Below are 12,312 nucleotides of genomic sequence, written 5' to 3'. Positions count from 1 at the left end.
CCCGCCCATCACTCAATCTGGTGCACCTCCTCCTTCCCTTTCTTCCATGACCTTGTGTCCTTTCCAGTCAGATTCCCCCTTTTCCAGCCCTTTATCTCTTTCACCAATAGACTTTCCAGCTCTTTGCTCCTCCCCTCCCCCTCTCCTGGTTTCACCTATCACCTACACACTTGTACTCGGTCCTCCCCTCTTGTACCTTCTTACTCCTCGTCTTTTTTTCTCCAGTCCTGATGAAGGGTGTCATCCCAAAACATCAACTGTTTAATGATAATTATAATAACAATAAGTACTTTATTGATCCTGAGTGAGAAATTATTTTGTTACAGCAGCAATATTTAAAAGCACACTTAGCAGTGTGCAGACTTACCTAATCATATACACAATAATGTACCAATGTGCAATGATAATGTACGAATAATAAAGCAGAGACTATTGTACTATGATGTGTCTTCTCCTTTTGCATAGAGATGAACTGTTGTATATGCTTATTGCATTTGGTAGGAAAGATTTCCTGTAACAATCCTTGTGACAGTGGAGCTGAATGAATCTGTTTGAAAAAGTGCTACTAATTTAGTAAGTCATGGCGAGGATGTGCCAGATTGTCCATAATGGATAACAGTTTGTTTAGTGACCTTCTTTCCACCACTAACTCAAAAGACTTTGGGTTGTATCCAAGGATGGATCCAGCCTTTTTGATTAGTTTTTTTAGACGTTTTGCATCACCAGCACTGATGCTGTTTCCTTAACATAAACCAGAAAAGAAGGCTGCACTCACTACAATAGACTGGTAAAAGATCTCCAACTCCTGCTGTACACATTAAAGGATCTCAGCTTCCTTAGAAAATAGAGTCTGCTCTTCCCCTTCTTGTAAACAGCCTTGGTGTTGGTTTTCCAGTCAAGTCCGTTGTTGAGGTGAACACCCAAGTATTTGTACTGCTCTACCACTGCAACCTCTTCTCTCAGAATGTATACAGGACTCGTCACAGTCCTTTTCCTCCTAAAATCAATCACCATCTCCCTGGTTTTGGCCACATTTAGGAGCAGGTGATTCCTCATGCACCACTGCACAAACTTGTCACCAATCCTCTGTATCCCATCTCCTGCCCATCTTTGATACATCCAACCACTGCAGAGTCATCAGAGAGCTTCTGCAAATGGTAAGACTCAGAGTTGTATTGAAAGTCTGAAATGTACAGTGTGAACAGAAACAGAGACAGGACTGACCCTTGTAGCACCCCAGTGCCACTCACCACCACCTCAGGCAGAGAACTACCCAGCCATGCAAACTGGGGTCTATCTGTCAGGTAGTCAGTAATCAAGGAGAAAGTGGATATGTCTACATCCATCCTTTGCAGCTTCTCGCTCAGAAGTAGTGGCTGGATTGTATTGAAGGCACTAGAGAAACCAAAAAGTGTGATTCTCCCAATACCACCAGTATCATCCAGGTGGGAGTGAGCTTGCTGCAACAGGTAAATGATGGTGAAGAAGTTTCCCCTAATGTTTCTTTTAAATTTTTTACCTTTTACCCTCAATCCATGACCTTTGGTTGTAGTCCCACCCAACCTCAGCAGAACAAGCCTTCATGCATTATTGTAGATTCTTTCCAGCTTTCAAATCAGTGGTATGGATAATAGCATGGTTTCTACGAAGGATTTTACCATTGCTCCTACAACTGCACAGTATAGCCTCGTGACTAGAACTTAAACATAAAAGAAATCTTCTGAATAGTTGAAGGCTGGTTTTCAGGGTAGATGAGCATTTCAGCTATCAGTGTAGAATCCTGATATAAAAAGTTCTGTAATGTTTACATACTAAGATAACTTTAAAGCACACTGTAGATAAATCCTGCCTTATAGCAATTCAGATCATGGAAATTCACCCTTAGGGAATTCAATATTTGCAGTCAAAAACCCTGGGATAAGGAATTTACAAAATAATTCCAACAAAATTTATGCGGAAGGAAGAAGTGAATACACACTTTTCAACTCACACTTTTCCTAATGCATGTGCAGATGACACAGCTTCACATTACGGAAAATCACAATATGGAACGTTTTCTACACATCCCCTGCCCCACTATCTAATCCAGGGTCACCTGCTCTGCATTTGAATGAGCAGTATGAAAATATTGGTAAGAAATTGATAGCTTCTTTTCACTACCTGTGGTTTATAATATGTAAATGAAGTGTAATATGTTGCTTACAGCAACCGGTCGTGCTAAAAGATCAAAATGCTTCTGTTTTACAACTGTCAACTTCGTTCAATGAATTTGGGTGAGCTCATGTTGACCTATCTATTGAAGTCTGTTTCTGAAAACCAGAAGATCATTGGAAATTCCTGTATCAATTAGTGTCAGAGCTAACGTGAAGCTTGCTGCTTTGTCCTTAACTGTATAATTCTGTACACTTTTTCAGGCTTTAAAAATCTGATTGCTAAATTTTTTTCAGAAGAAGCCATCGTTTAAAATAAGAATGTAACTAAGTAAGACAATTACAGATTTCCACTTCCACTTCTCCATTCATATCTTTCCACTGCTTGTTAAAACACCTAGAGGAAATGATGTATTTATTGTAAAATATAGACAATAAGACATAGGAGAAAAATCAGGCCATCTGGCCCATCAGATTTGCTCCACCATTCCTGCAAGCTGATTTATTATCCTTCTCAACCCTATTTTCCTGCTTTCCCTCCATAACCATTGGTGCTCTGATTAATCAAGAAACATCAACCTCTGTTCTAAATGTACCCAATGACTTGACTTCACAGCCGTCCATGGCAATGAATTCCACAGATTCATCACCCTCTGATTCTATCTCACCCACCATAGGAAACATTCGCTCTATCTAGGCCTTTTAATATTCAATAGGTTTCAATGGGATCCTGCTTCATCCTTCTAAATTCCAGGGAGTACAGCCTCAAAGCCATCAAATACTCCTCATGCGTTAACCCTTTTTTCCGTGGAATCAATCTCGTGAACAACTTCTGAGCACTCTCCAATGGCAACAAGTAAGGGTGATTAAGGGGCCCAAAATTGCTTACTGTACTCTTAAGTACGGTCTGACCAATGCCTTATAAAGCCTCAGCATCTCATCTTTGCTCTTATATTCTATTCCTCTCAAAATGAATGCTAACATTGCATTTGTCTTCCTTATCAATGATTCAACCTGCAAGTTAACCTGTAAGGAATCCTGCACTAGGACTCTCAAGTCCCTTTGCACCTCTGAGCTTTTAATTTTATCCCCATTTGGAAAATAGTCTACACCTTTGTTTCTTCTACCAAAGTGTAATACTTTACACTATATTCAATCTGCCACTTCTTTGCCATTCTCCCAGTCTAAGTCATTCTGCAGACTTCCTGTTTCCTCAGCTCCACCTGCTTCTCCACCTATCTTTGTATCATCTGCAAACTTGATTACAAAGCTATCAGTTCCATCATCTGAGACATTGACATATAGCAAGAAATAAAGGGGTCCCAATAGCAGTCCCTCACCAGTCAGCAGCAGCCAACCAGAAAAGGCCCCTTTCATTCCCACTCTTTGCCTCCTGCCAGTCAGCTAATCTTTTATCCATGGTAAATTGTAGTAATATAGATTATAGTTGCAATGTTGTTGGAGTGGTGCTCACCATTTTGGGGTGAATATTGGGACAAGTAAAGTTATTGGCACATTTGTTGAGGGTCACTGGCATGTTTCATTGTTGGTAATCATCATAATTCCCTTTGCAGACAATATATCCTATTACTTCAAGATGCTTTGTGATTCTCAAAGGCAAAGAAAAGTAAATATAACTTATTAAGAGACACAAAGTTTCTTTCTTGCATGTACTGATAAATTTTTAAAAGTAATGTGCATCAGAATATATTTCCTGTGCAATGATTAATGAATCTTGGATAAACAATTGAAAATGATCTGCAAAGCAGTAATATAGTTTTCTCTTCAGTGACAGGACAGGTGTTGCGGTGTGATGTAATGGTGGATATAATAAACCAAATTGAAATTGTATCAACAACTCGGGAATTGTATGTGGATGACTCACTGTTAAAATTAACAGTTAGAGCCTTGGATGAAGAAGGTATGATTGCTTTGTAATATTCTTCAGAGACATTTATATTTTATCCACTTAATTGTTGTCTCATTTTTAATTTCCAATGCCTGATCTGATGATTATAAAATGTAATTTCCTTTTCAAGGAACATTTCTTCTGGATTTATCTGTTGCTAAGTACAATTCTTTATCTTTCCCAAGTAGTTATTTATCATCTTTGAGACACTATACAATTAACATCACAACCAATCTCAATCTCACTTTATCTCAGCTGGAAATGTGTCTGTAAATATTGTAAGTCGCGGAGTAACTTACCAACAGGTCTATTGGATTTTTTTTTCTTCATTTCTGTAGTGTGGGAAAGTTGAGGCTAATTGGAGTGCTACAGCCACCCGGGCTAAGAGCGGCCAATTTAGGAGAGGATCACAATTAAACCAAGTACTTTCCTAATCCAGAGCTCAGCTTATTTGACCATTGGAGAAAGGCACAATCTTTCATCTACAAAATCCATTTACATGGTTTTAACATAGTAGAGCAATTTCCATCAATGCTCAACAGATCAGAAATAGATGAGCTTGGGTGTCTGGGAAGTTAAGGAGGTACAAAGAAATGACAGAGGTAGAAAGGAGCAAGATCACAAAAGGATTAGAAAGCAAGGATGAGAAATCTAAAATGAAGTCTTTGCTTAAACAGGCATTAGTGTGGCTAGGAAGCAAAGGAGTGCTGGCTGACCAATTAAATAGTCTATGCACTGATACAAGCAATTTACAACAACATTTATCTTCTGTACAAGCATTCTCTTGGCCCATCTCATATAGGGCCATTAATATAATCGATTCCATCCTCCTGTGTTTATCTAGCTTCTCTTTATTTGGTTGGATTTTCCAATAACTATGTTATTTTGAGCAATATGGTCCTGGGATCAATATTCTGAGAGAGACCAGATCCCAGTTTAACTTCATTTCAGGGCCTTACATACCATTAGTGACCAGTTTCACCCTAAATGGGATTGACAACCAGTGAGTTCTCACCCCATATGATAGGTGCCCCCCCACCACTTATACATCTGTTAAAATTGGCAAATGACAGAATGTTGTGAACGTTTCATAATCATTCGTGTTTTAATTTTAAAATCAAATGATTGTTATTAATAGAAATGTGATTTGGTAGGTGATAAAAAGTAATGCTCATGTCTTACTTTTCACCTTATGGAAAACTGAAGTAATTAAAGTTTGTATTGGTAGTTTATATTTAAGACTTTAAACTGTGATTTTATGGATGAAGAGGTGTGCAGTATAAGTCACATGAGCCACAGATCAAATTTGACTATATTTATTAGGTATTGTGTGCTCAATTCATAAGGAGCAAAAGTTATTACATTCTAATAAGTTTTATGTCACAAATAAAAAGTTCTAGAGACAGCAGAGAATGAGCAGAATTTGAGTTGGTAGAGGAGGAAGGAAGTCCAAAGAGAAAAGGACAGTGAAACAGGAGGCTCTGAAGATTTTTAATGATGGCTCAAAAGATGTCAGAATGGAAAACTGGAAGGAACGTACTCCAGGAAGAGCAAGTTCACTGAAGGGAAATAGTAGAGCTGGGGGGAGGAAGACTAAGAAAATTTATTTCAAAGGTCTGGTAATATTTAGACTACAAGGAAATGCGTTCACACAGGATGCAACTATGTATTTGTTAGGTTGCTCCATGAAGAGTGACTAATGCAACAGTTCTGAAAGGTGCAGGGAAGGAATGCTGAGCTCCATAGGGTGAAGTGCACTGTCAGGAGGTCAACACTGCATTTTAAGCATGCATCTAAATTGGGCTGAGCGGAAAAGCTGGAAAATCCCAGAATAACTGCAAGCATATTTGCCCTACTCCTTTGACTACTTTACCTAATTAAAATAGCGCTAAAGCTAGTATTTGCACGAACAAATTTGGTTAGAATGTTTCATTCACTGTTTTACATGGTTATTGATTTACCTTCTACACTGAAATTTGTCATAATTGTACCTTTCATTTTCTAATGATGGAAAACGGATGTAGTGGCATAACACTTAAGGTACCAGACTAGCATTCCAGAGGCCTGTACAAATAATATAGAGAACCAGGTTCAAGTCCCAGCATGGAACTGTGAAATTTAAATTGAAATTAAAATCTATAATTTGAAGGGAGAAACACCAGATGCCATTCTTACTTGGCCTACTTGCAACTCCTGACCTACTTAGAGCTGATTCTTAACTGCTCTCTCAACTGTACCAAAACAGTGAAATTTGAGCAGAGGAGGAATAAAATTGGATTGATCGCTCAATGTAAACTAAGGCACAAAATTCAAACATGGCAAAGCTCTCTCATAAACTTATGGGGACTGGTGCTTAAATTAAATTAAGAGAGCTATTCCACATAGTAGTTTAGTATATATGTATAACCTCCTGATTACCACCTGACATTCTTTCTTAGGTGGTTAATCAATTTTCTCCACATTGCACAAAAATTGAAAGAATCTCTGAAAGAATCAAGGGCTAAAATGTTTCCTGGATAGGGGACTTTTTACAAAAGGTGCCTATGATGAACCATCATAGATCTAATCCTGTTGCCAAACTGGTGTGCAGCAGGTATTGAGTCACAAATCTACTTGTACACCAGTTTGTGTGTTGCAGCTGCATCCTTCCATGGTGCCATTTGTAAAGGTAACCAGGACACAGTGAATGCAGAAACCAGAAAATATCTTCACACAAAAGATACCCTCCATTTTGCTCTGTGGCACTGCAATTGTGCTAGTCTCAGAATTCCTAATCATAAAGTCCTAAATGAGGATGTTTGCTGACAATTGCATATTGTTCATAGCTCTTCATCAAATGAAGCATCCTGCACTTGAATGTATGTAACACTGAAACAACATTCGGGCACAGAATGACAAGTAACAAAATCATTATTGTCAAAAAAGTCTTTCACCAATAGGAGGGATTCTAACCATCAGTCCTTCATCATTGCAGACACTAACTCTTGGAGCCCTCTGCACAGCAGTGCTCTGGGAGCATCTTCACCAGGACAGCAAAGTTCAAAAATAGTTGTCACCACCTTAAGGACAGTCAAGATGGTTAATAAAGACCAGTTTGCCAATAACACCTAGATCCTTAACATGAATGTAGTTAAAAAAAAAGTGGATTTGTTTTGTCTTTTATTTTCAAGGAAATACTTTTAGCAGCTTGGAAGGATTTGCTTTTGATTGGACCATTGTGAAGAATGAAAGTGTAGATAATAATTCTGAGTCAACCCATAAAATTAGGTAAGCAACAGCAGGGTTATTTCTTTGAAATTTGATTTTTTTAAAAACTAATCAATTATTTCACATTATTTGACAGTAAATGGAAATAATAAGGCTGTTGCTGTAAGTATATTTGCAGATACAGTTAGTTGATGTGAAATAAATATGGGGTTATTGTACTTAAAGGTCTTATACTTTATATATAATTTTGATTTAATTTGATCAGGTTGCTTTTATTTCATCATTAAGGCTGATAATTTTCCTTTCACTTTTTACTTTGCTGGGAGATAATTTCTCTCAGTTCTGTAGTTTTCTGTGGTGCTGCACATTTGACTCAAATTGCAGAAAGTCTTAAATGTCAGGTTCTTGGGCCTCTTAGTTATGCTAGTCAAGTAATAATTGGGAAATATTTGATGATGGCAAGGGTTTAATACCAGTTCCATATTTTACTACTGTGTATTCCTTGGAAATAATTTATTTGACTGAAATTAGAAACACTGCATTTAAGCAACAGTAGGCATACTTCATTATTTATTCCAGTGGTTTGAACTGATGGAATGATGGTTTTAATAGACTTAACCAGTTTTAAGAGTTTTTCCAGGTTGAGTATATTGCCCAGGTAATTATTTGGCACATATCAAATTCATCTGCCTATTTTTCAAAATGGTCAATTTCACATTTTTTTGCTGGATAATTACTGTAATTTTTGTATCTTTTCACTATTTTTGTCAGAATACTGAAGTTTTCAGAATCTACCTATTTACCACCTCCACACATAGCAACAATGGAAAAAGAAGGAAAGCAAGGAGACATCATTCTTGTGTCTGGGTTAATGACTGGTACTGCTAACTTGAAAGCACGATTGCAGGAAACCATATATAAGGTACCGGTTATTTTTCTTACTTTATTTATGCAAGAAACCAATTGCTAAATAAAAAGTTATTTAACTCTTTTTAATATTGTTGGTCAAAAGAAGTATACATATCTTTGCAATGAACATGATCACATCTTAATTGAAGTGCACTGCAATGTATTTATTTTATTTTGGAGATACAGCAAAGTCACATAAAAATATACAGTACTCTGCAAAAAAGTCTTAAGCACTTGTAAAAAATGCTGTAAAGCAACAATGCTTTCAAAAATAATGAACTGAAAAGTTTCTAAATATCAAAAACTTTACTATAAAGAGCAGTAAACAGTAAAAAAATTAAATCAAATCAATATTTGGTGTGACCACCCTTTGCCTTTAAAACTGCACCAATTCTGTTAGATGCACTGCCATGTAGTTTTATAAGAAAATCGGTTGGTAGGTTGTTCCACACATTCTTCTGCAGACTTTGGCTGTCTCGCTTGCTTCCATCTCTCCAGGTAATCCCAGATGACGTTGAGATATCTGTGGAGGCCATACCATCTGAAACTATATTAAAAAATCTAGCATACAATGAAACCTTTGCTTTCTATTATCACAGCTAATTTTCTGTAGGTCTTTTGGAATTCACATACGTGGTTGTAAAAAAATATTTTAGTAAAACTAAATACAGATTAAGACAATTCAGTATCCATAGGAGCAGCATCTTCAGAACACGGCAACATATTTATTAGCTTCCTTTTACAGGTTGCACCAGAATTTCATGACACTGGGTTAGTATAAAATCTCTACTGTTAGATCTCTTCACATGCTGATATAACATCTCTTCACATACTGTGCAGCAGCATAATAGGTTGCTGTAGATATAAGAGAAAGCACTGATTGGGAGATACAACTTTAGTAGATAGATAGATGGATAGATAGATAGATACTTTATTCATCCCCATGGGGAAATTCAACATTTTTTCCAATGTTCCATACACTTATTGTAGCAAAACTAATTACATACAATACTTAACTCAGTAAAAATATGATATGCATCTAAAATCACCCTCTCAAAAAGCATTAATAATAGCTTTTAAAAAGTTCTTAAGTAGTTTACTTAAATACATTGAGTCCTAACCCCGGCACTTTAACATATCTTACTCCTGGCGGTTGAATTGTAAAGCCGAATGGCATTGGGGAGTATTGATCTCTTCATCTTGTCTGAGGAGCATTGCATCGATAGCAACCTGTCGCTGAAACTGCTTCTCTGTCTCTGGATGGTGCTATGTAGAGGATGTTCAGGGTTTTCCATAATTGACCGTAGCCTACTCAGCGCCCTTCGCTCTGCTACCGATGTTATACTCTCCAGTACTTTGCCCACGACAGAGCCCGCCTTCTTTACCAGCTTATTAAGACGTGAGGCATCCCTCTTCTTAATGCTGCCTCCCCAACATGCCACCACAAAGAAGAGGGCGCTCTCCACAACTGACCTATAGAACATCTTCAGCATCTCACTACAAACATTGAATGACGCCAACCTTCTAAGGAAGTACAGTCGACTCTGTGCCTTCCTGCACAAGGCATCTGTGTTGGCAGTCCAGTCTAGCTTCTCGTCTAACTGTACTCCCAGATACTTGTAGGTCTTAACCTGCTCCACACATTCTCCATTAATGATCACTGGCTCCATATGAGGCCTAAATCTCCTAAAGTCCACCACCATCTCCTTGGTCTTGGTGATATTGAGACGCAGGTAGTTTGAGTTGCACCATATCACAAAGTCCTGTATCAGTTTCCTATACTCTTCCTCCTGTCCATTCCTGACACACCCCACTATGGCCGTGTCATCAGCGAACTTCTGCACATGGCAGGACTCCGAGTTATATTGGAAGTCTGATGTGTACAGGGTGAACAGGACCGGAGAGAGCACGGTCCCCTGCGGCGCTCCTGTGCTGCTGACCACCGTGTCAGACCTACAGTCTCCCAACCGCACATACTGAGGTCTATCTGTCAAGTAGTCCACTATCCAATCCACCATGTGAGAGACTACTCCCATCTCCGTTAGTTTGTGCCTTAAGATCTTGGGCTGGATGGTGTTAAAGGCACTAGAGAAGTCCAGGAATGTAATCCTCACAGCACCACTGACCCCATCCAGGTGAGAGAGGGATTTGTGCAGCAAATACGTGACAGCATCCTCCACTCCCACCTTCTCCTTATACGCAAACTGAAGAGGATCCCGGGTGGCTACACCCAGTTTTTCACCACGATCATTGGCTCAAAAACCTGATCAGCTTCTAGCTGTAGCTGGCTTTGTCCATAATTTGAATAAATTCTGCCAACAGTTCTGTTTTGATAGTTGGCTAAATCCACTTAGGGAACCAGCTGTCAAAATTGCCAAACAATTAGAATATTCATACTAATCATGCTATTCCTTTCATTAAATTATTAAAATGTTTTAGTAATGAAAAATATAATCACTAAAAATGTATAGAGCAATCATTTCAAATCATGTATGTGTATTAGCTGACACTTCATTGCAGCCTTTTCTCTTAATTGAAATACATGAAGTTATGCCTGGCGCAGCTTCATTGGGCAGGGAGCACCTTGAAGTTGGTATTGTGACACTGAATTCCATGAGAACTGCAATGTCAGACAATAAAACAACACTGGCAAGGCATCTCTTAGAAATTTGGGCTATTTGTGTTCATGCATGCATGGAATTAGAATTGGTTTATTATTGTCACATATACCGAGATTCAGTGAAAAGCTTGCTTTGCATGCTGTTCATTCAGATCAAATCATTACACAGTGCATTGATGCAGAACAAGGTTAAACAATAACAGAATGCAGAATAATGTATAACAGTTACAGAGAAAGTGTAGTGCGTGTAAATAATTAAGGTGCAATATCATAACAAAGTAGACTGTGAGGTCAAGAGTCCATTTTATCATACTAGGGAACCATTCAATAACATTGGGGTAGTCATTCAATAGCCTTATAACTGTGTGTTTCAATAGGGGTATTGGGCTTTCTCATAGTTGCAGAGGGAGAAGTGAACAATTCCAGATAGAACTGCCAGTATTTCTGGAGAAAATCACTGTGGCTAACTATTCTTCAGTAACATAACAAAGGGAAAATTAATAGTCTTCCAAGATCATGTGTAATGCCACCCCTCAGCCTGCCTGCCTGTCCTTTCCATTCAGTGTGTATTGTTGGATGTTAAGCTCCTAGCCTCGACTTAGTGATGCCCACAACGTCATATCCACCAATCTCTAACTGTGCTACAAGATCAGCTATCTTATTCTGTATACTGTGTGCATTCGAATATAACACCTTCAGTCCTGTATTCATCATCCTTTTCGATTTTGTCCCCATATTACACTTCTCCTCATCCCACTGACTGTAATTTTGTCCTGTCATCTGCCTGTCCTTCCTCAGAGTCACATTACACAATGCCTTGACTTATATACCAACTGTTCTATCCTCAGCCCTATCAGTCCCTGTCAATTTAGTTAAAGCTCTCCCAAAGGCTCTAGCAAAACTGCCTGCAAAGACATTGGTCCCCCTCAGGCTCAGGTGTAACCTGTCCTTTTAGTACAATTCACACCTTCCTCAGAAGAGATCCCAGTGAACCATAAGTCTGATTCCCTGTCCCCTCTGCCACTTTTTTATCCACTCATTTGCCTGTACTGTCATCCTATTCCTGCCCTGACTGACATTACACTGGGAGTAATCCAGAGATTACTGTCTTAGGGATAATGTTCTTCATCCTCTTCCCTAACTCCCTATTATCACTGCGCAGAATTTCTTCTCCCTTTCTACCTATGTCATTGATGCCAGTGTGCACCACGGCATCCTCCCTCTTGAGAATTTTCTGGAGTTGCTCTGAAACATCCTGGGCCCAAGCACCTAGGATGCAACACACCATCTTGACGGCACTTCACACCATAGAACCTCCTCTTCATCCCCCTCACTATCAAGTCTCCTAACACTATCACTCTGAAAATTTGCCTTCTCTACTGAGCCTCAGAGCCAGCCAAGTGCCATTGGCCTGGCTGCTGTTGTTGTGCCCTGATAGGTCATCCCCTGAAGCAGTATTCAAAGGGCTATATTTGTTGCAGAGGGGAATGGCCACAGGGAAACCCTGCACTAACTGT

The 12,312-nt window shown here is 38.8% G+C and overlaps 1 protein-coding gene across 1 annotated transcript in view; it reads left to right on the top strand.

Moving 5' to 3' along the window:
* LOC140731515 (nuclear pore membrane glycoprotein 210-like) overlaps nucleotides 1–12,312 on the top strand; it is a 138,018-nt gene that overhangs the window by 18,621 nt on the left and 107,085 nt on the right. The window contains exons 3-5 of the mRNA XM_073052985.1: nucleotides 3,940–4,071; nucleotides 7,230–7,326; nucleotides 8,038–8,188. Of these exons, the coding sequence (XP_072909086.1) occupies nucleotides 3,940–4,071; nucleotides 7,230–7,326; nucleotides 8,038–8,188 (380 nt within the window). The remainder of the gene's footprint in view (nucleotides 1–3,939; nucleotides 4,072–7,229; nucleotides 7,327–8,037; nucleotides 8,189–12,312) is intronic.

Source organism: Hemitrygon akajei, chromosome 8, assembly GCF_048418815.1.
Source record: "Hemitrygon akajei chromosome 8, sHemAka1.3, whole genome shotgun sequence".
Taxonomy (NCBI): Eukaryota; Metazoa; Chordata; class Chondrichthyes; order Myliobatiformes; family Dasyatidae; genus Hemitrygon; species Hemitrygon akajei.
This window is presented reverse-complemented; position numbering and strand designations above follow the sequence as displayed.